The sequence below is a fragment of the Tinamus guttatus genome, unplaced genomic scaffold (assembly GCF_059628265.1).
Source record: "Tinamus guttatus ecotype Peru unplaced genomic scaffold, ASM5962826v1 Tinamus_guttatus_pri_ptg000150l, whole genome shotgun sequence".
NCBI lineage: Eukaryota > Metazoa > Chordata > Aves > Tinamiformes > Tinamidae > Tinamus > Tinamus guttatus.
The window spans coordinates 8,287,824-8,314,171 of NW_028288684.1; the positions used below are offsets into that span (position 1 = coordinate 8,287,824).

Consider the following 26,348-nt stretch of genomic DNA (forward strand, 5'->3'; position numbering starts at 1 on the left):
TGCTGTTTGCCTAGGACATGTTAATGAGCAGGTGTTAACCTTAGCACAAACTGCATGTCTGTCCCTTGCAGAGCTACTTGCCTCCTGAATTGTCATTTGTTGTATTTAATGAAACTTTCCTTCTAGCAATGTTAAATTGAGCTACCATATCAAAAACTCACAAATGCTTAAGTGTCAGAAAAAATCTGTGGCTTATTTGACTTGTTCACGTTTAAAAAGGTTGTTTCTGATGACCACTGGAAGAGGTCCCCAAGCCAGGAGGAAGAAAAGAGGGACACCCAAAAGGTCACCCCCAGGAGATGGGGCTCTGGAAAAAGATCTCGGCCCAGACCTCTCTCAGACTATGGCCAAATGTCAATCAGAAGTTTCTCTATACCAGAAGATGCGGTGGCCATGGAGTCTCAGAAGACAGACTGCACGGATGCAGAAAATCAGCCAGGACTGGCCTCTGTGGGGTCTGTGGTGCAAAGCAAAACTCTCGGCTACCACAGAGGACGAAAAAGAAGACCCATCTCGGTGATAGGTGGGGTGAATTTCTATGGAAGCAGTCCTGCAGAGGAAATAGAAGGTCTGCTGACACAAGTAAGATAAGAGATGTGCTCTCTGCAAACTGCTCAAGACCCTTTCACTTCCTTGTCTCTGTCTTCAACGTAGAAAATAGAATGGATGATTCCTTTTCTCTCTTCCCTGCTGCCAAGCTGCCGTCATGTACTTACACTTCTGCTTTCCTTGTCACTAATTACTTTGTCTTGTTGAAAAACCAAACAGCATGGAATAAAACTGATACTGACTTTGGGATAATCTTCTTTGGATTGTAAATTAACCTTATTTCTTTCTTGGAATGCTCATTATTTCTAGTTTCAATTCATAAGAACTTGTTTGTTTATAGTGAAGCTGTGTTTAGCCATCCTACAGTGTGTAGGTCCTGAGGAACATATGACTACAAACAATGTGATAAATATGAAATCTGATTATTTAAAATGCTCCAAAAATAGGCCTGATCAAAATCTATGCTGTTAGCTGTGGTATTCAGAATGTTGACTCAGCATATCAAGCACACTTAAAATTAATGCAGAATATGCTTGAGAAAATTAGTGATATGAAATTAAGAAATTAATGAAATAAAGAATATAAGAAAACTGGTAATATAACAAATAAATGGAGTCTTTCCAGGACTGATGTTGCTTGTTCAGATGTGCTTGTTCGTATACCCCTAAACTGAGTTTATCTATGGAACACAGATAGTCTGTAAGAAAATAATTAGTGGTTCAATTTGTAATTGATGGGTGCCTGTATACCTACTTTCCATCTCTGTTGCCTTTGCTAAGAGACCAAAATCTAAAAACTTCAAATCAGGATAAAAATAGCTCTCTTTATTTACTTTTTTTTTCCTGGAGTCTGGAGGCAGCCCTGGGCTGGTAAACAGTGTGTAGAGAAGCCTCCCTCTCTGCTGTGGCTAGGGATGGACATGGTTTGTCCACAGAGCTTTGGTCTCAAGGGCTTGGTAAAGGTGCCGTGCTCAGAAGTTCTCCACTTTACTGACAGGCTGGAGGGCTCCTACCTAAGCAACTATTAAGTTGATTAAACAAGCAAGAAAAAAACAGTATTTACATCCTAAAAGATTGTGAAGTTGTCTGATTCCAGTGGTTCCTAATGGAATTTGAATCCTCTTAATCTTCCTCATGCTGCTTGGCCTCCTGCTGGGATCATTCATGGTACAATATTCCCCTGACTGAAATCAAATGGTGACACAATGAGAGGGTTTATAATCTCCTTTGGAGAGTTTTTATTTTTTAACATGAACATTTTTCTTGTGATATTGCACATTTTTCTTTATACTACCTTGATAAAAAATGGATCCTGAAGTCTATACCACTGAAACTCTCAACTCAAACCAATGAAAGTTTTATTACTAAGTAAGAGGCCGTCTCAATCAGAAATAATATATGGGTTTCAAGGGAAGGTTCTTCTGAGATTGCTAGAGCAGTCAACCAACTGTGAAAACCCAGGGGAATATTTAAAAAGTGTAATGTTATTTCTTTCTTTATTATGTTTTGTTACAGTCTAGCATCTTAGCTGTGAACAAGTTTTCAAACAATACTAAATCACTGGTTTCATAACAGAGCATCCATGTATGGTTCATAAAAAGAAAAACCTGATGTTTCAGGTTATTTCCTTGAAGGGCCTATGGCAACTGAAAGACTAACGGAATATCCGAAGAAGATTTTCTCTGCATTATATGAAGAGCTTTTGATATTTAATGTGGAATATTTTGCAAGATTATTAAATCTGGCTAATAAGAGAGTAGTTCAAAGAAAATGTAAAATTAGACTCAGCTTGCAAATTCCAGTGGCAGGTTCTCTAATCAAAATTAAACAAATGAAGGGTTTAACTAAAGAAAATGGCTTCCAGATAAAGTTATGAGTAAATTTAATAGCATCTTTTCAATGAGACTCCTGGGATCTTCCGAGCAGAGGACCATTTAAACTAGTTTTGGCTTTCTTGTAAAATATACTTATTTTGCTTAAAAGCAAGGCATTTATTTGAAAAAAGAAAGCATCCCAGGAAATTAACACAATTTCCTGCTATAGAATTTTGGTCATTCGTATGCAGTTTTTGGTTATTTTTTTCATTTTGGAGTTTCCCGCCAGTTGCAAATTTATAACATTGCTGTGCTTTGTGAAAACCGTTCTGGAAGCAGTTAGATCCCAGCGCAGTTAGGCATGGATTATTACAAGCTGAAAACTATTGGAATGTGTCCAATCATAGCAGAAGGCTGGGGAGATTTATTAAGACAGAGAACAGTAATGTTATTTCATTGCACTGCAGGGATGATGGATGTGCTGCACAGTGCTTAAGCAATGCTACAAGTGCTTCAGATAAGGATGTTTCCTGCCTCTGTAATTAGCTGAAGCAACCTCGCTTCCCAGCGGCGTCTTGCCCAGCTGGGCTTGCCCGCAGTATTGGTTATTAATGCTGGCTTTTGCGTTTTCTCTGCAGCCGGCCGCGCGGCCGCCTGTGCCGGCGCACCAGGTGCCCCCGTACAAGGCGGTTTCGGCCAGGTTCCGCCCGCTCACCTTCTCGCAGAGCACCCCCATCGGCCTCGACCGAGTTGGGCGACGGCGGCAGATGAGAGCGTCTACTGGTAAGATGTGCAAGGCTCCATACCCTTCTAGAACTCAACTTTGCAAGCCAGCTTGGTGAGGAAATCCATTGCACGGCCATGTAGTACACCATTTAGTTGCCTTTTCTCTATAGCTTTCTTATTGGTAAGTTTTTCATGTAAAATCCATTTATCGCATCCACTGATTGACAAATTTGTGTGGGTTATTCTATACAGTTTGCAGGCCTTTCCCACTTTCTGTTTTTATAGACTTGCCTTTAGATAGTTATAGAATATATAAGACCTAAAACACTTTAGTTCATACCCAAGCAATGCACATTTTACCACTACAAGGAAGTACGCTCACACCACACAAGTTATTTTTTCTTTTCGTTCATTCAGCTTAATTTCTTCGATAGGAAAGTATTAAATAATCAAAGCGTTTGCTCCAGAGAATTGTATGCAGTTGCAGGTGCTTACTGAGGGTGAATATGGCCCAGCCAGGTTGCTAGTACATGAAAGATGGATTCTTGGGAAAGATTGCCTCTTTGGAAGCAGTACTTTTCATCTGACCCTCCGATACAGCCTGTGTATTTTTTCTTTTATTCTACTTACTGTTAGGAAGCCATGGTATATGAGTCAATAGAAAGGCATACCTAGTATTGGTGGAACATTTCTTGGCAGATGATACCAGAAAAAGCTACGTTAATTCGATTTGTCTTCTTCTGGACCACAGCAGGCATCATCTGAAGACTTACTAATGTTTCACTGACAAGGGCCAAAAATAAAAGCTAAATTTTCCTTTGAGATCCTTCACTGTAAATAGTGAACACAAGACTAATGGAAACCTTCAGTTTGCTTCTCTGTGCACAGAATCAGCAGGGAAGTCTTCAGTTGCCATTACTGAAGGGAGAAACTTAACGAATAGTATTTTCAGTGTTTCTTTACTTAAATTAAACAGTTAAATTTACTAAAATTGCTAGTTAATAAAATTATTAGATCAGGCTTATAAGCCAAGTTTTAGAGGTAAAGATATCCATATTCTTCTGAAAACATCCCTCAATTGCAAATGAACTGACATTAGTTAACCTAGAGAACTGCCTGAGACTAATTTATTTCCTAATATTTAGCTTTAAAGCGACTAGTTTCCTAAATGTAGGCGTTACAGATAAAGAAAGCAAGATTTCTGATACTTTTCAAGGCAATACCATCAAAGCAATATTGATTATACTAGATGTGACTTTTGTAACTCATAATAAATGCAGAAGTGGAGTAAGAAAAAGTTTCTTGAATCAGAGCCCTGAGAGCAAGTGGAGAATAACATGGACTTCATAGTCTAATGGCAGTTACAAAGAACTTCTGAATAACTCCAGTGAAAAATAATATATTAAGTGACTAGTGCCACACATTCTGGTCTCTTTCCTTTTTCTTTCCCTTAAATTCATGAGGCATTTCCTTGTCTTTTAACATGTGTGAGCTTTTTGTTTGCTCGTTTACAGAGAAATTTGATAACACAAAAGCTATTTATTATAGAAAGAAACTCTAAACTCTAGCATTGAAAACTAGAAATATCTTACTTCAGTTGCTTGCTAAAGCCTAGTGCAGATGTTATCTGTCTACTTTTATAACAACAGGAGGTAGAATTTGAGATCTAAATTGTTAGAAAAATGGCTATTAGAAGACAGTAAATCATAATACTGCAGAAGACAGAGTAACAGCCAGCCAAGGCCTGAGGGGAACTTCTTCTGAGACTAATGATGCTACTGCTGTGCTTGAAGGATTACAAGTTCTCAATATCCAGTGTCAGACAGAGAGTTTATCAGTAGAGCAAACTTTTATATGTTCCTTAAAAAGTAACCCATTTTTTTCATGGTGCAAACTTAAATTTGGTGAAAATCTTTGGTGAACTCCTGTAGATTGGCTCAGCTCCAAGTGAATAGGTTGGAATTCAGCTCAAATTTAAGCCACCTAAAATTAGTCTAAGTGTAGGTGTCCACATATGAGCTGAACGTTTGAACAGCCACTACAGGCAGTGGAGGGCTAGAGCTAGACTCAGTTACCTGACCCAGGTATCTAAAGCTGTGGATAATGTCTGAGATATTTACATGGAGCTTGCCCATGTATGAGGAGGTGTGAGATCCATTTCTTTATTGAGTGGCAGCTGGAGGATGGTGGACTACCCAAAATAGTTAAAATGGTGCAGAATATCATGTTTAAATGACTGATGTGTGCCCCGTCCATGAAGCTTAGAGTAGGTGTCTGCTTTAGGATGAGATGAGATGAATTGCTCTCTCAGCTGCTTTGACTATGGCAAATCTCTGTTGACCATAATGAGTTTAGATGCGTAGTTCAAATGTGGATTCTAGCATTTAGATTAATTCATAAAATTAAATTTCTTTAATTCAAGCAGTGTCCTTTCCTGGATGTGTGCCTGTTCTGTTAAACTACTGCCCAAATTTTCCCAATTTATCTAGGCTGGGACCCAGAGTAGACATCAGCTTGTGCTGATCACAGCTCGGAAACTGAGCAGCAAAAAAAATGGCTGTCGTGGATAGTTAGCTCTCAGGTTCTCCATCTTTGTCACTGACCAAAACAATGACAACACATAGATAGGTTATTAGCCATGGAAATGAATAAACAAAAGTTATTAATTGCTCCTCTAAAGAAAATAGTTCCCTGTCCTTGCTCCCCCTACCCAAAAGAGAGTGGATGAAAGTAGGACAAAATGCAGGAAATGCTATTTCCACTTTATTGCACTGAGTATGGTATTTATGATTGCCAGCAGTTGGGTGGCCAAGGTGGTTTCTGAAGAGCTCAGGAGACAGAAAGACTCATCGACAGGAACTTAAAGGACATCAGAAAATCCACTAGCAGAGGCTAAGGCATTACAGGATTGCCGAGGATGAGAAAAGTCTCTGCCAGACGATGGCCACATTATCCCATAGGAGGCATGGTAGTGATGGGTTTACGGTTTCACTTGATGAACTTGAAGGCCTTTTCCAATCATAATGATCCTATTGCTCTATGGTTCTATGATCTCTGCAGGGATAGGAGTCTCAGCTGATAGGGAGGGAACAACTCTTGTGGTGGGTAATGTGGTTGCTGAGTTGTGTCGCTAGCATGGCCAGGCCGGTGGAGCAGACAGGACCGAGCAGCCGGGGCATCACAGAGATGAGCGCTGGAGGCAGAACTGAAGCAGTTGGGTGAAGCCTAAATACCAGGAGCTCCATGGCAGTCTGAATTGCTCCCCATATAGTGTGTGGTGTCAAACAGAGACCTTCAGGCACAGTTAAGAAAGTTGTGCAAATAAGGAGATTTAGATTGGTTATGAATTGGGAAATGTTTGATATAAAAAGATCCTTCATTTAATAAAGGGTGTTTTCTAAACCAAAACAAAGCAGGTTGCTGACATGGACATTGAGATTATAGTATAATTTCTAAGCAAAAAAAAAAGAAGCTGGCAAGGTGAAATAATATACCGTTTGGGACAGTGCCTCCTTTACGGACAATGTTGATAAATCCTGCATCCTCAAATAAAGAAAGAGGCAGAAGTGACAAAACTCACAGCACAAATAGTCTGTAGCAGTTGTGCAAACCCTGTTTAAAGGGGATGTAGAAAAATAGGTGACTCTGCCAATCATAGTAGAAATTTAAAAGGCAAAATGGAAAAATATACCTATTTTTAAAGAAGCTAGTTGACATAACGCATATATCAGAAACTTAATGGAAGGAAGATAACCAGCGTACTACCATTGTGCAAGCCTAATAACAAAAAGGTTGTACCAGTGAAAGAGTGCCTGTTATATTTTAAAGAAAAAATACGAGTCGGAAGAGATAAGTAAGGTGACTGTATCAGCAAGTGTCACAGGATCCATGGACTGGAATTCCATGCTTACACGGGGAAAGTAGAGTATTAGGATTAAATTACAAACCACCTCAGATCACCAGGTTGGTGTTAGCAAATGTGGCATACTCAGGAAACCACAGAGGTTGCAAAGACAGCAAGCACAGTCATAAAAGGAGACTTAAATTGCCTTTGTTTGTACCAAGTCATCGAGCTGTATGCTTGTAGACATATTAGATACTTAGAGCAAATTCATTCCTATCATCTATCAAAAAAGACTTTGGAAACACCAAAAAGGATTCTGTCATTAAACAGCAAGGATTCTGTCATTAAACAGCAGGGGAAAGGAAACTATCGGAAGAAAATAAAAAGACCTCCCTTGGATTGTTGATTTGTATCCAAATAGAAAAAATCATAAATTCTAGCAAAGTAAAAATGCAGGAAGGTAGATAGAATTTACTAAAGGTATAAAAATGTATGTCCTTTCTTCAGAAATGTTAGAAGTAGGTAGACTGTCATGCAGGGAAAATAAGAGCATAGTCATGTTATATAGTCTGTCTACAAATGAAATATCAGCTGAAGCTTTAGAATATTAAATTAGACTAGAAACAATTTGCTAGAACAAGACTTCTAAAGGGATTTAAGAATGAAATTGCTTAGCTACTGTCTCTAGCATGGAATTTATTCTTTAAAATTGCATCAGTGCAAGAAAACATGAGGGCAGCAGTGTGATGACCAGTTCTGAAGCATTGGGAGGAATCTGGTGAGCCTGACCTATCAGTACATAGACTGTATAAAAATATATATAGGACTTATCAACTGTAACAGAGAATAACATCAACAGATTGATGGGTCCTTATAGAATCTTAGAATCATTATGGTTAGAAAAGGCCTTCAAGATCATGAAGTCCAACCGTAAGTCCCTCAACACCCTGCCTGTTAAACCATGTCCCTGAGTGCCTCGTCTACATGTTTCTTGAACACTGCCAGGGCCCGTGACTCCACCTGGGCAGCCTGTTCCAATGCTTGACTACTCTTTCCATGTATCATAAAAAGGAGTCAATATGCTCTTTGTAGAGGAAAGTTGTGCCCCACAGATCTATTAGGTTTCCTGGAAAAGTCACTGAGGATGTGATTGGGATGATTCAGTAGTGTACTTGGATTTTCAAAAGACCTTTGACAAGATTTCTTACAAATGCGTTTTAATAGGGGCTGGGAGGGGAGATCTTCTCATGCACTAACAAATGTTAAGCACTAAGAAACAAGAAGGAGGAAAGTGCCAGTTTTCTGGAGTCCTATGAGAGACTGTTGCTCTTCAGGTGTTTGATGTTTTCACAAATGATGTGGGGGAAAGAGAGGTATAGAATGAAATTATAAATTTTGCTTATGTGATAAATTATTGAGTGTAGTAAAATCACAAGCTGAGAGTCGCAGAGTATTTTGCAGTGCCAAGAAGGAGTGCAGTATGGTGACAGGTGAAAATATGTGTTGATAAATGGAAAGCAGTTTATGAGGGGAAAAAACGTGGCTAGTATGCTTACAGAGGATTTTGAACGAGATTCTGCCACTGAGGAAAAAAAAGAGATCTTGAAATTCTACTGTGTCATTAAAATGTCACTTTGATGCTCAGTAAATAGAATGGCAGGAATTTTGAGGAAGGGGATAGAGAACAAAACAGCCTGATTGTACCACTGTCATTCCATGGTGTGCTAAGCAGGGAGCATCTCCCCAGTCCTTTCTATATAGATAGGCTTTAGTAGCACAGAAAAAGATACAGAGAAGAGCAAAAAGAGTAAGGGAAATGGCTCAACACTTCTGTGTGAGAAATGACTAACCAGGCTAGGGCTCTTCAGCTAAGAAAAAAAGGCAGTGGGGGAGAAACACCTATAAACTGATGACATAGGAAAAAATGAGCAGCTAATAGTTATTCAATGTTACCAATAGTGTAGGAAATAACTGAAGTGGTCAGATAGCAGGTTCCAAACAAAAGATAGGTTTCATATGCTGTAAAACTAAATTAAGAAGCTAATTGCTACACAAGATATTTCCGATACCAAAATTTTACAGAAATTCAGAATGTGATTTGAAAAATTCCACTCATTAAACATAAAGATATCACCTCTGCCCCAGGAAGCATGTGAATCGGATCCGTGAGCAGATGGAATTTGGAAAAGTATATCAGAAAAATACCATTTACATGCCTCACCTATTTTTATGCTCTTTCCCTGGCATCTGCTACTGGCCGCTGTCAGCGAGTGCTGGTTTGGAGGGACCTGGTCTGCCCATGCGTGGAGGATCCTGCGTTACTTTCTTCTGTGAAGTCCCGTTAAGATATTGAGGAAAGGAATAAAATAGGATTTATTGTACATTCAGACTATACTTACTGCAGTCTTAAGTGGTTTGAAGAAAACAAAAACTATTCAGGCTTTCCCTGTGTTTGGTTGTCAAAGCCACTAGAGAGATATCTAGAATGAGATTGTGTTGAAGTGGTAAACTAGCTTTTAGCGTTGCTATTTTAGTGTCTGCAGCCTTTCCGAGTGTCCTCCAGGCTGGATAAGCCAGCTCAGCAGGCGTTTGGACGCTGTGACTGCGGACTCCCACTACAAAGGACAGTCTGCGCTTCCTCCTGTCCCTGGCTGATCCAGCAAGGGAACAAACTCGCCACCAACTTGCCCAAAATAAGCACTTTTTGCAATGGTTCGGCTTATGGCTGCACAATTGCTGGATGTGACCGTGCAGAGGAGGGAGAGCAGCTCTCCCCATAGCCCACAGATAGACGGCATTAGTCATCGTGCAAAAGCACACATTCCCTGCTGGGCTGCAAAAAGACACAAAACAACTGCTTTTCAGAAATTATTTTTAATGTCTCTTCTATAAGAATGATATGGGGTTTGATCTAGACATCCTTTTGCAATACAGCTATTTTTTCCCCTGCAAGTAGGAATTTGCCATGGCAGGGAGCAGACTGAAAGGGTGAGCCACAGAATCAGGAGCAGCTATGTCCCCCATGAGGAGAATCTTTTCCTTAGCAGGTTTATGTTTGCTGGGGTTGCTTTTACTGCTTTGTGCCTCAGAGAGTAGGTTCTTCTCTGTGTATAAACTTCTCGTAATATAATATAAACTTCTCATAATACGCAGTCACTTATTTTTCCCATGCTACCCAACGAGTCTCTGTGCAGCAAGAAATAATAGGGAAGTTTGGGGCTTTAGGACAGAGCTCCTATGGGTCTGCTCTCAAGCACAGCAGAGACTGGATGTTAGTGGCAAGAAGGCATTAATATTGCAACGTGATGGCTGGCATTTCATTTGCCTCCTGCGGCAGCACTCCGGGAAGCCGTGTGATATCAGTGGGTGGCGGGAGGCTGCTGCATGCAAAATGCCTCAAGGGTTTCGTGATCGTCTTGCTGGAGGAGGCAGTTCCCAGTTAAAGGGCAGGCCAAGTTGGGCAGCACAATTTGCAGGTAAAGAGTGATCTATAAAGGCTCTCCTAGTCCTAAGTGCAGAGCTGTGCTTGGAAGCAGATGTGGCTCTGCCTCCAGGAGCAGCTCCTGCATCTGCTTCCAGTATGTGGACAGAAGCGGTTTCCCAGCAAAACACTGAGGGATTCAAAGGTGCTCTGTGCTGAGCTCAGGTGAATGATTGAGCCAGACTGGGTCATTTCTGGTGTATGGGTGAAGGCTGAACTATTTGGATACTCCTCTAATTTGTTCCCTGTTTTCTGGTTCTGGTTTAAATTAATAACTTGAATGAGAAATTAACTCCATCCTCTCTCATTCCCCTCAAGGGATCTGTTGCAGCCTTAACATTTAGGCTGCTGGTGTCCTTAGTAAGGAGATTACATTTTTTGCATATAACTATGTAAAAAAAAAAAAAAAAAAAAAAAGCTTAATCTTTTATTTCCCCTGGCATTTTTATTGCTACAATCTAGCAAGGCTGGGCTGCTATTCACAGTGGTGTTGCAAAACAAGTAGCTCCCGGTTTCTTCCCCTGCAAACTGCAGTGATTTGAATATAGATCGAGATCGCATTAAGGTGCTTTAATGAGCAGCAAATGCACTCGCTGGCGTCCCGCGCCCGTGACACGTAGGTGCTCTTGCTCTGTGCAGGCTGCGCCTCCGCGCAGGGCTCGGTTCTTTTCCACCGCTTCCTCCCCGAGGGCCCCCCATGATGTCAGCGCGGCGCCGCGCGCCCGGCCAGCCCCAGCGCGCGCCGCTCGCCCTGCCCGCGCCAGCAGCCCCGGCGCCCACAAGCGCCTCCCGCCCGCGCCGACGCTCGGGGCCCCGGGATCCTCCGCGAGCCGCGGGACGAGGCTGCGCGGGGCTGCGGAGCCGGCAGCATGGTGGCCCGCGGGGCCATGGCGCGGTTCTGGAGCCTGGAGAGCCTTCAGATGGGTACGTGCGCGCAGACCCTGCGCTCTTTTTTTTTCCCCTTTGCAGCCTTTCCAGCTTGAAGTGATAAATCGTGGCGGTGGGGAGGGCGGTGATCGTAATGGCATTTCTATTCCGGACCCACCGGGGAGTTTCGCTGGTGACAGAAGTGCCAGCGGAGCAGCGTCGCTCCCACGCCGTCCTTTAAGTTTTTGCATGCCATTAGCACACCCAGGAAAGTCCCGATCCACCTATTCCTGGGCGTAAACAGCAGGCGAAAGGAGGCAGAGTGCCCGGTACAGGTTTCGCTCGAGTCTGGTTACACAGGCAGTGCAAGCTGGTTGCTTTGGGAAAGAATCATGAGCAGCCATCAGTGCCGAAATGAGGGTCACTTTTCACTGTTAGCTAAATGACTTAGGGAATCCTGGTGTGCTGTCGTTACCACAACCGACCCACAGACAGTGCTGACATTGCAGTGGGGTCGTAAAAAAGATCCCCAAGATGATTTTTTTTACTGGTTCTTAAGCTAAAAATTGGTTTAATGAATTGTTTCTTCACAGATTTTAATTAAAGGATTTTCAGTAAGTTTTACAGAAGCATTTTTAAAGTATATCAGTGTTCTGATTTAAAAGCATTTGTGGGAAAAACTTTATTTTTTTTAAAATAGAAATTAATCATCTTTTCTGGTTAGATTATGCCATTCACGTGAGTGTATATTAAAATGCTGAGGAACAGAATAGGAATGTGTAATAACCATGTCCTTTTCTATCAAGAACAGAAGATTCTTCTGAAGAATAGAAAATTCTTTTGGTATTCTAGTTAATCTGTGCTGCAGACAGCTTGGATTTCTTTTAAAGCTTAATACCTAAAATGAGTAAAGATGCTAGCTATGGTATGAGCACCCACAGGGAGGGGGTCAAAATGTTTCTCCCTATATGGTAAATAACTGGTAGGCCGCAGTGTGTGTAGGCACCTGCGCTGGGAGCTGCGTGGAGTAGAGCAAGGAGTCATCTCTCTGCAACCTGCTTAAAATGCGCTGAAAAAGAGGCAGGCCCTGCTGCTGTGCCTTGTGCTGAGTGGGAGTGGGAGGTTGAGGAACTCAGCTTAAAGATCCCTTCCCGTCACTCGGGACGCTGTTGTCCCTCCCACAGGCTGCGTGGGGACTCAGTCTGGGGCACGGGAACCATTAAAAAAGGAGTTTGGTGCCAGTGGCTTGTTGAGAATCTTGTTCGTAATTGGATTCAACATAATCAAAAATATTTTTGAGCGCTGTGTGTTCTCAAACTGTTTGATATTGATAGCGTGGGCTGGCTGTATGAATATGTTTTTTGGGATGCATAAAGGAGGAGCAGGGAGTGACCTGCAGCTCTGCACGGCTGGCCATGGACGTCTCCGGGTTCTGAGCTCATCGGCAGCTCTGTTTGGGAGCCCTGCAGCCAGCTGTCCAAGGCAAGGCTGCTACAGCAGGGGCTAGCTGAGCAGTTGGGCTGTGTTATTTGGCCTGGCCCTGCTCTGTGTTGGCCAGTGCAAGGATAGCCAAAAGTGAGCTGCATCCAGGGACGTAGTCCCTCATGTTTCATACAGTGACTCTGGGTTTGCGTAGGGCTGTGCACTTGAATCACTTGGTCTGTGTGGATGCATAAATAAAATGAAACTCATCTTGGCTCTGGCCTGTGTTTCTTTACAAAGCTATTTTTGCAGTTGGAAAATGTTCAGTTGTCAAACCAGTATTTTTTTTGTGGTTGGTGTAATTAGAACAATTTGGGGTTTTTTTCAGAAAGTTCTGTCATGTTCAGCCTGCCCTACCTGTTCCCTCTCTCCATCTTGTCTCTAAGTGATTTCATAGAATCAAAGAATCCTAAAATCCTAGAATCATTATGATTGGAAAAGACCTTCAAGCTCATGAAGCCCAGTTGTAAACCCATCACCACCATATCCTTTAAACCGTGTCCCTAAGTGCCTCTTCTACACATTTCTTGAACACTGCCAGGGATGGTGACTCCATCACTACCCTGGGCAGCCTGTTCCAATGCTTGACAACTCTTTCCACGTGGAAATTCTTCCTAATAACTAACCTGAACTAACCTGGTGCAAGTTGAGACCATTTCTTCTTATCCTATCAGTAGATTTCAAAGTCTTCCCAGCACACAGGAGCCCTGGAAGAACCTGAACTGGGGCAGTGATGCTGCTTGGGCAGCTCCTTTGATGGTCACCTGCATCCAGGGGCCAGTTGCAGTTGGGCCTGAGGAGGAGGTGTCGAAAACGTCACAGCAGCACCCGGGGACAAACCACAGCCCATTTGGGTGCTGGGGCCTGTTATAGCTCCCACATTTGCAACGTGGGAAACTGCATTAACACCTCTGTTCTCATGCAGATTATTTTAGGCGGGGGCGGAAAAAATGGTTGTAGTGTTTTTCACACACAACAAGAGAAGACTGTGTCAGTTTTGTCATATACTAAATGCGGATTTTACAAAGAAGCATAAAAATATATATATCAGATGTGAAAAGTGATTTTCCTAAGAGCTCTGTTCTCACACACACTTGCTGCTATGTTCATAAGAAGAAAAGCAATTCCTAAGTGATTCCTATTCTACTGTCTTTATGAATGTGCCCTGGTATAAAAATGATTATTCAAACAACGGTCCCACCTCTCTTCTAGCTGCTGCAGATGGTGGGACTGAATCTTCAGCTTTGGTGGATGACAACGGCAGCGAGGAAGATTACAGTTATGAGGAGCTCTGCCAAGCCAATCCAAGATACCTGCAACCTGGAGGTGAACAGCTAGCAATTAATGAGGTAAATCCTGGGTGACAATCTGGTGTGGTGAATCTGTGCAGTTCTATAGTGATGGTTTTTGGCTGGTGTGAGGACTTGTGTTAACAAAAAGCGTGGTGACTGTGGCCATCATAACTAAGAACCCATCAGCCACAGCATCCCGGCTCTAAGAGGGCCCAAGAGCAGATAGATGCCAAGAGATAGGTGCATAACAATACAGTTTCACATCTCGACTGGGACTAATCTGGGGGTTTAGCTCAGCTAATGGGCATAGTGTAGGACTCTAATTGTTCTCAGACTAATAAATATATACAAAAATTTCTGAAAATCCAGAATTTTGGTTTTATCCTGTAATGGGATTAATCTTCGATTTTGAGTGATACATTTTGATCTACTAAGTAGTTTGTAAGTAGCGTGTTGTTTATCCTTTGCTCATCACAAACAACTCTTTTATTTTCCATCTCAGCTGATAAGTGATGGCAGCATCGTCTATGCAGAAGCTCTCTGGGACCATGTGACTATGGATGATCAAGAATTGGGCTTCAAAGCTGGAGATGTCATTAGAGTCCTAGAAGCTTCCAACAAAGACTGGTGGTGGGGAAGAAATGAGGACAAGGAAGCCTGGTTTCCAGCTAGCTTTGTCAGGGTTAGTAGTTCTGTGCTCTTTTGCACCAGTGTCACACTAGATTCCTAGCAGAAATAATGCAGCAATAACTGTAGCATTACACTTAAATGAAGGGCCTGATCCACAACATCTTTGCCTCTGAATATCAGTGCTCCTAATGGCTTCACAGAGGAAAATGCAGGAAAGAATCAGAGCCCAAGCTCCTCTGTCACATCCTTCTTTGTCCTTCTTTCTTTGTGTAGTCCTTCTGTAACCAAAGGGATTTCATAAGAAACAAGGGTAGAAGAAAACTCAGCCAAGAGAAATCAATGTACACAAAAGGGACATAACAACTTTCATAAGAGAGTGGGAAAGGCTATGCTGCAGGCTATTCCATTCTTATATTGCAGTTTTCTTGGTAAAATAATGTTTAACCTTTTATCTCAACTTTCTGTAGGAATCTGGTTCACAGTGAACTCTTTAGCAAGACTTCAGTCAGATTATCATGCCAATATAACGCTTGAGGGGTCTAAAATTGAACTGTATTTTATAAGTTAACTTAAAGTACTTTTTGAGATCCTAGTGAAACTTAGGTTTTGCTATATTAAGCACACAAAATGCACAAAATTCTAGAAGCGGTTCCTGCCCTTATCCTGCATAAATTTCCAAACAAAATTGGCAATCAGTCAAAAATGGAAAAAGGATTTGCTGTTATCCACATTGTACAGATAAGGATCTGAGGCAGAGGGAAAATATTTAAAACTATCTGAATGACTTGGCAACATGGAAATTTTTGCCTGTAAGCTGACTTGCACAAAACTACATATACACTATTAGGGTGAGAAATAAGCATAGGTCTGCAAAAATACAGGCAACACAACATGGTGTCTCTGAGATGCTGTCAGTAGAAAGCCATGCTTTGATCAGCTAGACAGAAATCTCAAGACTTTATTTGAATAGCAAAGGCCAGCAAGATCAACCTTGTTGTGGACCCCTCTCGATAAAGTAGGAGTGGGAACATTTCTCTAGCCCGTCCTGTGGGAAGTTCGCATCAGCACTCCCATGTTTTGTGACTGTTGGTGATCCGCTCTAGTTTGCCTTGTTTGTTCTGACTGCAGCTGCGAGTTAATCAGGAAGAACTGCCAGAAAACTGTGGTAGCATCCAGGATGAAGAACAAGACGCAGACATGAGCAAGCATCGCCAGAAGATGGCAGAAAACAAAGATCAGATGAGGACCAATGTTATACAGGAAATTATGAACACAGAACGAGTCTATATCAAACATCTCAAGGACATTTGTGAGGTATGTGCTTTAACCTGGGGCAGTCTACTGATCTAATGGGAACAAAACTTCCCATATCAGTTGAGAGCCAAAGTGTTTTCTCTTATCAAAATAATCCCAATTCCATATGTGAGGCTGCCAGTGAGAACCATCCTGGGTGCTGTTCTGACTCTCTTTTCTGTAGATCGACACAGGGCATCGCTTGCTTTTTAAAAAACAATCCACTTCTCACTTGGAAAAAGTGCTTTGCTTATCTGACCACTATTTCCTTAGACAAAAGATAGAGGAAGTCCAGTTTATTTAGTACATTTTACCACATGGTTTTGATAACATTTTTTACCACATGATTTTGATAAAGAAAATCAGTATGTTTAGTAGATTCTCTTACACTTCAGAGATAAAACATTTGGAAAGTAACCTGGAAGGAGAATTTTTGGGGTAGGGATTTTTTGTGTGCTTAGTACCTATGAAGAAGTCTTTAATCCCTTTCCTTGTTTGAACTATAAGATATCAAGAACACAGTGTTTTTCTTCTGTTCTTTTCTCAGTTTTTCCTGGAGGATCACCCTAGGGCCAGGAGCTTCTTAAAACTTTCTCTGAAGTTTGCTGCTTCTGAAAGGGACTGTGATGCAACTGGGCTGTCTTGAGGCTGGTTTTGTGATTTATAAAAGTCCAAGGAAGGGTGCTAACCAGCCTGTCAAAATATTCCTTCAACTCTCATTTTGCTGAGGATATTTTTGATGTTGTCATCTTTTGTCCACCCTTCATCATAAGATTTTTAATGGAAAACAAAGTAGACAAAAGGTGAACTTCTTATACCAGAGGACAAAAGTTTTTTTTTTTTTTTTTTTTTTTTTTTTTAAGATCAGAGCTTTTCTAAGGGATCTTGAAGGAATAGAAAGGGAAAACAAATGAAAGGACAACATTTGTTGTTAACTTGTGGGCTATTCCTTAAAAATTGTAAATGTGAATTTTGTCATTTGGATGCACTCTTCTGCTAGAGTAAGTTTAGAATAAGTTTTCTCAAATATCTGAAAGATCACAGAGGAATTTGTACATACAGGTGTGTCTCCGTCATGGTTATCTGGGTTCTAGGACATGACTTTCATCTTCTACTGAACTGCTAATTCTTAACTGGTATTAATTATTAAACTTGTCTAGTATATTTATTCTATAACTCTTTTTAAAAGCTGATATCCCTCTGAGTTTAGTAAATCGGAGCTAACACATCTTTCCAAGTGGAGACATGATGTTCCACATTTAACTTGTGGGCAGAGAAGGAATGGCTCTCTGCAGCATGGAAGCAGGATGAAAAGCAGGATGGAAGGCTGAAAATACACTGAAGAAAGACTGAGTCAGAAAAGATATTCCAGATGCTAATGCAAATTTGCAAGCTCTGCACCAGAATGAATCACTAGGGCTGGTGCTGTCAGGATCATAAACCTGGAAGGATATGCAGATAAAGATTTGAAGTTCAAAAAATTACCTGCAGTCCACATTTACAGGAGCTGCACAGATCATTTTCCATGTTGGTGTCTTCCTCCTAAACAGTAGTAAACTCACTAGTTAGGTTGTGTACAGTGTGGTGGCTCTCAAAGCAGATGCTTGGGGAGAAGACAGGCTTTTCTTTCCTGCAGTCTGCACTGGAAGGGCTGTGGGAGAAGCTTGTCTGAGAGCCGCCCCACGGAGGAGCCTGGCAGATAACCCGGTGCACCAACCTTTGCACCAGCTGCTACACGAGAACACGAGCAGAGCTGATGCTCCTCGACCTGCAGCTCCTGCACCTCTGCTCTTGGCTCCAGCGACAAGGATTAAGGACTCGGGGCTGCATGTGGTGGCTGCTGCTGAGGACCTGAGCCCCTTAGAGCCCCTTAGAGCCCTTTATCTTTCCTTAGCCCCATAGCTGTGTAAATGCTGATATGATCTAATGTGGAGTACCGAATGCAGAGCAGGATTTGCCCGAGGGCGTTTTAAAAGTGGAGCACTTGACCAGGTAGCTTCTGAAGGCTGGTTGCAAATGAAATGAGCTGGACCCATGTGATGTCCTTACAAGCAGAGCTAAAAAAGTAGAGAATCTGATCTTTTTTTTCCATGCAGTCATGCCAGTATTATTAACTCCTGATGATGTGATAAGGTTTTTACCCAACAGTAGCAAGTTGTATGTGTTGTAGCATGTTTTTAATTTTGCTTGCTTACATACCACTAAGGAATCAGCGCATTAGCCTTGGCAGAGCTGTTTCTACGTTAACTGTTTAGGATTTGTTCTTACTCCCATAAGGAAAAATTATTAGAGCACAAGTGTATTAGAAAGCAAAGCACAGCAGCTAACCTAGAGCTACACAGGGGACTCATGCCAGGCCTCCCCCATTCATAACAGGAAGATGCCAAGGAGCTGTATATATTTTGAAGGTACCATGGTTCTCTGCATCATACAGTGAAACAGAGGTGCCATTAGCAAAAACAGCTGTGTACGATTTGAAGCTGAAATCTCTCGTCCAGGTTTGTGTGCAGGGTTGGGAACCAGAGTCCTGCCCTGAGACTACAGCCCCCAACTCCTGCCAAGCTAAAGGGGCTTGTTCGGAGCAGGACCCGCGTGTGTATCCTCAGACTCGATAAAAAAGGAGGTGCTCTCCTTTCATTTCCAGGGTTATATTCGGCAGTGTCGCAAACATACAGGAATGTTCACCACGGCGCAGTTAAGCACCATTTTTGGGAACATTGAAGATATTTACAAATTCCAGAGGAAGTTTCTGAAGGACCTTGAGAAGCAGTACAACAAGGAGGAACCTCATCTAAGTGAAATAGGATCGTGCTTTCTTCAACATGTATGTTGCAAACATTTGTTTTATTTATGACATGAACAAAATACGATAAGAAAAACCTAAGTTACCAGATAAGGAGATGATTTTACTAACTTATCAAATATTAAACTATGCATGGAGAGTATTTTAGAATTCAGAGTGTTTACAATTAAAGAATTACTTACATGTTTTAGATTTCTCCTCACTCCTTAGTAAGAATGTTTCTCTGTACACATTTAAGTTTCCTTTTCAGAAATAATCACAGATCAGCTGGACCATGTCCAGTGCTCTCAAATTGTTTAAATAGACATGCAAAAATGGCATAAAAAGAAGAAAACAAACAAGGAAAGGAAGTGCAAGGGAAAGGCTCTGTGAGTCCATGAGAGACACTTACTGAAGTCATAGCCATCAAGGTTTTCTAATTTCCAAGATTCCCCAAAGAAAAGGACTTTTTAAAGTGACTTTGATTATCCTCAGTGGAACCTCCATTTTTGTGTTCATACAAAGAAGGTACATAGTTTTAACGGTTGCAAAGCAGATTTTTACATAGTTTTAAACATGACTTTTTCTTCATTTTGGAAACAGTGTAGGAAATGAATTAATATAACTGCATAAAAATAAACGTTATAAAGCATCGCACAATTTTTATATGCAAATAAGTTTAAGCTTTGACTTTTTTTTTGTAGCAAGAAGGCTTTGCTATCTATTCAGAGTATTGTAACAATCATCCCAGTGCCTGCATTGAACTTTCCAAGCTAATGAAACAAGGCAAATACCGTCACTTCTTTGAGGCCTGTCGCTTGCTGCAGCAGATGATCGACATTGCCATTGATGGTTTTCTTCTCACGCCTGTTCAGAAAATCTGCAAATACCCTCTGCAGCTTGCTGAGTTGCTCAAATACACCACTCAGGAGCACAGGTGAGAGGATTAAAAAGATTGATCCTAAACAGTCATAACACCGAATTACTCAAGATTTCAGACAGAAATAGGCAGCCCTGAACCACACTGAGTCTTTTCAGATCAGGAACAAAACTCCACCTCACTGCTATAGAGAAACCTGCCTCTTGGAGCCATAAAAATATTAACAAAAATAGTATCTGAAGTGTAGCACAGGGGAACTGGGAAGGTGCCAGAGAAGGAGGAATAAACAAAGTGGGAGGAAGGAAAAGGGCGCTGAGAAAGAACTGGAGAGAGGAATATACAGAAGAAAGGGAGAGGCTGCATGATCTCATGGACACAAGAAAAGGTGAAGAGGGTCTTAGAACCAAAACACAATCTGAGTGAATTTGAAACTTTTTTTTTCTTTGAAATTTTAAAGCAATGAAAGCTGCAGGAGAAAAACAATGTCACAGGAAATGAATTTCTTAACTCCAGTAAAAAGATAGCTAGAAAACGTGGGAATGTAGGGAGAATGAAGAGGGGAGAAAGCTAAGAGAGCTATCAATAAGGGGAGAGAGAAAGTAACTGAAAGTAATTTTTGTAAGAAAACATTAGCAAACTGTTCAGATACCAGGGTATTTATATCTTCTTATCTTCTAATGAAAAATACCTCTTAACAATACAGACATTGTCCAGCAAAACTCCCAGTAACTTCATGACAAGTACTCATCCCCCTTTTCCCAAAATACAGAGTACAGAGTATTTTGGGATCATCTGACTTTGACTCTAGTCGTGATCCATATGGATAATCAGCCATATCCAGGATTTACATTGTTACCACATTCCTGCTTAGTTCTTTCCCTGTGGATGCTTTCCTAGGGTTGTACTGAGGTCCCTTCCCCTCCTGTTTTACCCCATAATTTCATGAGGATCACCACAAAAAATTCCATGAGAATCCTTGTTATCACTTCCTTGCAGACCTCTTTCTATCTGAGCCACTTGTCAAGTTCGTATGAAGGTCCCAGCCCCTCAAAACTCAACGTTCATCTCACCAGGACAAAGCACAATGTTCCATTTTATCTCTAAGTTGCGTCTTTATCACTGATTGTAAATTATGAAAATCAGAAAATACAATAAATCTAGGTGGAGTAGGTGGAGACCAGAGCAGAATAGGGAAAAAAAAAAGTGCTTCTCAGTAAAGACAAACTATTGATTTAAAAATTCTTCCTTCTAAGTGATTAGTACACGGACTTCTGTTTACGCAGTTAATATATATAGCACATATACTGTTTTCAGGTATTAAAAGTTAAGTAAATATTACCATAGACCAGAAAACAGCATAGACCAGGAAAACATTATTCTGAGTGTGTGTGAGACACTGTTACCATAACACCTAAAATTCAGAATTTGATTTTGATGGGACTTTTTGTTAATTTAAGAAACTAATGAGTTCCACTCCATGTAATTGTAAAAACAACCCAGAACCAGCCGAAGCTGAGCTGAAATTCAAGTGACCAGTTTTATTATGAAAATATGTTTTTGTTTTGTGTCTGCTAGAAAGCTTGGCATGCTGGAAGATAAAGGGAAACTTAGTTTTCTTCTTTTGCTCCAAAATACTTTTTTGCAACAAAGCCCAGATTTTCAGCTGGGATAAAATTGAATTGCTCCACTGAAGTTACAGGTTCTTAGCCTTTCTGGTATACCCGTGGGCTGATTCGCGCTTTGAATAAATTAAGATTTTATCTCTAAATGACTGTCTTTTACCTTGCACGACTGCAAGAAAAATGTTCCACTGTGACCCCAGCCATGCTCAAAGTCCAGATGCTGCCTGAAGCAAAGTTTCACGGGCCAAAGTCTGCACTTTTTTAATCTTGAGAAAGCTCCCCTTGGTAACAGTGTTTTCTCTCCCTTTTTTTTTTTTTTTTTTTTTTTTTGCTAGGGGCTGTGGTTTAGGGCATGAAATACTGGTATTCAGGAGCGTAATGCCTCCATTCAGTTCTGCAGCTGACAGGGTCCAGCAACAAGTACTGACATTAGTGGTTGTTCCACTGCTCGTTGTTTTAGGAAGATTATGCAGCGAGCTGCTAAGATAGATAGTGACAGCAATGTCTGACCACCCCGTGCTGCTTGGTTCTGCCTTTGGTGGCACTATGCACGGAGATGCCTTCAAAAACACACAGCTGGCCTTGGTAGAGCTCCAGACAGCTTGTTTTGGAATATCTTTTCTTTTGTTTTCATACTGTGATTAAAGACTCAACGTGCACTGCCTGCCGTGAAGGCCACGGGTCATGCAACAAGTGAGGGCTTATGCACCCACCAGCAAAGAAGGAACTGAGATAAGGAAGGGCGAGAGTGACCACGTTAATATCATGCAGTTGCACTGTGGGACATCTCCCTGACATCAGGAGGATCCTGTTATTGTTAATCTCACTTTTTGTATACAGCGCCACCGAAAAGAGTTTCCAGAGATATAAATAAAAAGAGAGTAACACTCAGGGGAGAAGGGAAGTGCATCCATCAGCAGCAGCAGATGAAAATAGGAACTGAGACAGGAGTAGATAAAAAGGCCAGTGAGGCTGACCCTCTGCACAGGATTTATTTCTAGCTCATGCTATTTTCTCTCCGGCTCCATTCCTGATAAAGGAGGGGGCTGCAATGCTGGGACTCTTAAGGCCAAAAATAAGTCTGTTTCCTTCCCAGTTTTCTGTTCACATTCATGGACTCAGGCTTCAGGAATGAGAAAATACAGGTGTAAAACACAATTAAAGTGAGAACCTTTCCAATAAATTTCCTCTAAAATCTTCCTTATAGATGAGTTCCTTTGGTGAAATGCATGTGTCACTGAGGTTGGTGAGATTTTTACCAGGGTCAGTGTTTCAATTCATAAATCTACCTCCCTGCACTGGTTTAGTGATTTGCTCCTGGACAAAGCGTAGCAGTATAGTAGCACTGAGTTGTACAGACTACTATATGTGCTTCAAGTTCAAGTATATGTCCTCCTTGACAGTAAGGGTGCCAGAGCCCTGGAACAGGCTGCCCAGAGAGGCTGTGGAGTGTCCTTCTCTGGAGATCTCCAAAACCCACTTGGATGCCACCCTGTGCCACGTGCTCTAGGTGTCCCTGTGTGTGCAGGGGGGGGTTGGACTGGATGATCTCTAAAGGTCCTTTCCAACCTGAAGGATTCTATGATTCTAAGTTAGCTGAGAATCAACTATCTTATTGAAGAAGAGGCATCATTGGGTAGTAGAGGCAAATATACTCTTAGTTACTTGCATCATATCCACTGCATAAGTGGTGTTTGACATGTGTCTGTGCTTCACAGGGATTATAACAACATTAAAGCTGCCTATGAGGCTATGAAGAATGTAGCTTGCCTGATCAATGAGCGAAAGCGGAGACTGGAAAGCATAGACAAGATCGCGCGATGGCAAGTGTCTATAGTAGACTGGGAGGTAAGCGTCACTTGTCCCTTTGGTGGGCAAAGGTCCTGTGCACGGTACCTCCTGTGCTCTGGAGGACGTGCCTTGCTGTGCAGGGAGTTTATAGTGCCCACATTTTAACTGGTTATTGCTCAGTTAAAAGTCCTGTTGCCTGATTTGCAGTGACTGCGTTACTGATTACCTCGTTCTGTACTCAGGAAGAGCAGCAGATATTGTATGTACACATGCACTTGAGATAACATGGGCATGTAGAAAATGGACTTTTTTATCTTACATCTGTAGACTCTTGTTTTGACTTCTAGAAGTTTTATCAGAATTAGAATGTGCATCACTGACTTTATAATTAGAGTTTCCTCTTGATTTATGCAGAGATAAAGAACAGAATCATGCTCGCTGAGTTTGTCTGTGTAAGATTATCTCTCTCAGACACTTTCAAATCTTACAATAATAATATAAGAAAATTGAATGAACATAAGACTAATTAGTAAAGTGAGAACGGTAAGATCTTAACATATTATTTACTTACTATTATATAAAAATATGTATTTTTTTCTAGGGACCAGATGTGTTAGCCAGAAGCTCAGAACTGATCCATTCAGGAGAACTGACTAAAATTTCAAAGCAAGGCAAAAGCCAGCAGAGAACTTTCTTCCTTTTTGACCATCAGCTTGTGTTCTGTAAGAAGGACCTGCTGCGAAGGGACATCTTGTATTACAAAGATCGTATGGACATGGATGAGATGGAACTTGTGGACACTGAAGATGGCAAAGACAAAGACTTCAACATTAACGTGAAGAATGCTTTTAAGATTGTAAACAGAGCAACAGATGAGATTCATTTGTTCTGTGCAAAAAAACAGGAGGATAAGAAGAGATGGATGGAGGCATGTGAAAATGAGAGGAGGAGAGTTCGGGAAGACAAAGAAATGGGTGAGTGCAAAGTTTCCTCTCAAAGGCTTCCTTTTAGTATGGTCAATTTCCCAGTGAAACAAGTTTTCACTGGGAAACACACATAATAAGAATAATAGTAATAATAGTAAAAATAGTAAATAGTACTTTTACTATTATTACCATTTTTTGCTTTTCAAAAGCAAGTTTGTGTGCATGTCTCTCTGCTGGCTTGTGCACAAGAACTTCTCCTTTTTATAACATTACCTATATGAGGAAGAGAATAGCAGAATTCATAAGTAACACTTTTCAGGCTTTAGCTGGCAGCAGGTTAAAGTCTTTAGTGCTCTGAACTGGATGACATAACTGAGAAATTATTAACATTTTAAAAAGTTGGCAATCTCACATTCCATGTTCATTCAAAACATCTGTTCATAAGAAAGAAGACAGGAATAACCCTTAGGCAGCAACTGCTGATTTTAGTGGCTGGGTATTATTAGTTCCTAGCTCCGAAGTTATATTTCTTTCAGTTCATAAGGATAAACATTATGATCAAGCCATCATTCAAAACTCCAAGAATAATAATGGGAATGCTTTCAGATTATACCAAGTCATGCTCTAAAGCCAGTCTAAAACCCTTCCCATTGCACAAAGTGTTGCAGTTAATCCCTGTGAACTTGTGTCCAGAGTAAACAGTGAAGCAGCCACACTTAACCTTTCCCCAGGCTTGTTAAAACAGCCCTTCCTCCTGTGCTGGACGTGCCCCTGCGGCAGTAGGAGCCGGTGGGGCACAACCCTGATGGCTTTTCCTGTGTGCTCGCTGCTCAGGGCAGTGTGTGCTGGCTGCCTTCCCCAGTTAGCCTAGACAGAACCCTAAAAAGTGGCTGCTGCAAAAGGGTGATGGTGATTGGAAGGCAATAAAGCAATTTATTTCATAGGATCCAGTGATCCAGCTATCTCACTTGTCATAACAAAGCTACTAAAAGCCGCAGCTCCAGTGGAGAACAGTGGGTCAGTTACACCGAAGGGCAGGAGGCCCTGGCTGTACAAAGTGCAGTGTTCCTCCTCCTGTCCTATTCCTCCTCTGCCATCTCCCCAGCTCCGTGGCTCACACCTATCTTTCAAATAATGCATACACACTTTTTTTGAATGTGGCTGAGCAGAAGAAGTGCAATCATTTTCCACTACTGATACCTTGTGAGGAGCTCTCCTGAGTTCTACAACTCTGTTGCTCTCCACCTTCCTCTGCCGCAGCTCCTCTCTAGAGCACTGGGAGAGTTGGGTTACCCAAGTGTTGGGCTACCTGCTCATGGTAGCAACAGGTCTGTCAGGTACAGGCAGTGCTGTGTGACCATTCAGGTGATTCTCCCCAGAAAGCTCCACGTATGAGGAAGCTACAAAGGTGTAACAGCTACAACCTTAAATATAAATATTATATAATTTTACAGGGAGGTCATGAAATCAGGATAGTCACCCCAACTGAGACCACCCTCAGAAGGGGTGGCGGTTGCACAGTGCAGTAGTAAGAGATCAGTAACTAACCCTTATTTAAGGCTAGGTCACAAATTTCCGTGATGGTGAGTGCAAAGATTGCGAGGGAGGTCCTCAGTGCTTTCTCTTCTTACGGCAGTTTGTGATATAATGGAGTAAATCACTGCACGCTGACAAAAAGTGTTTCTTATAATGTCACATATGCACATGCAGCTGTTTGTGTCCCTGAATGCCTGTGCAAAATCTTGTGGAAACTGTTGCTTTTCATGTGTTGCAACTGATTATTCAGATTTAAGATTCTCACATCAGTATCTTGAACCAGAGAAAAGATAATTGAGTTGTAATAGCAAATGTCTGTCTGGTCTTGCAAGACCCAGTGAGTGGCTTCGATGTTTTCCCCATTACCCAGCAGACCCAGATTTGATTTTTTGGCATAGCTGAACATTTCTGTTAGCCAAAACCAGTGGAAAGGTGCCAGTATTCTCAACCTCAGGTTTAAATTTATCTCACTGGTTCTGTAAGCGATCTTGCTGGAATTCACAGGAAACCTCTAACCATCAAAGAACAACTCTTCAAAACTCAGAATTGCAAACAGCTTTTTGCTTCTATTTTTAAAGATGCTTTGGTGCAGGCCATTGTCTTCCAAACCATATCAAGCTTTTCTTAGCTTCTATGAATGTAAGTGAAAAAAGGCCATAGCTAAAAAATCACTCCCAAACCACTAATGGTAAGCCTAAGAAAATGGCCTGAACTTTGTTGATGAAATTGCTTTTTCCTTTTTTGTTTTTTTTTTAAATTTTGGCTATGTTCTTATTCCTATGAAGGAAAAAAGATGCAGAATAAAAGAGAATCAACTTCTGCAACCCTGAAATT

General features: G+C 41.4%; 1 protein-coding gene across 3 annotated transcripts in view; it reads left to right on the forward strand.

The window, feature by feature from the left end:
* The window catches only part of SPATA13 (spermatogenesis associated 13), a 43,407-nt gene that overhangs the window by 13,883 nt on the left and 3,176 nt on the right, over positions 1-26,348 (forward strand). Inside the window, exons 2-10 of one of the 3 annotated variants that reach the window (XM_010225874.2) lie at positions 220-582; positions 3,001-3,145; positions 13,975-14,111; positions 14,557-14,736; positions 15,813-15,998; positions 18,622-18,801; positions 19,464-19,696; positions 22,980-23,109; positions 23,654-24,026. In XM_010225874.2, coding sequence (XP_010224176.2) covers positions 220-582; positions 3,001-3,145; positions 13,975-14,111; positions 14,557-14,736; positions 15,813-15,998; positions 18,622-18,801; positions 19,464-19,696; positions 22,980-23,109; positions 23,654-24,026 — 1,927 coding nt within the window. Of the gene's footprint in view, positions 1-219; positions 583-3,000; positions 3,146-11,257; positions 11,338-13,974; positions 14,112-14,556; positions 14,737-15,812; positions 15,999-18,621; positions 18,802-19,463; positions 19,697-22,979; positions 23,110-23,653; positions 24,027-26,348 lie in introns of those variants that run through there. The other 2 variants (XM_088522216.1, XM_088522217.1) reach the window with 2 other exon arrangements.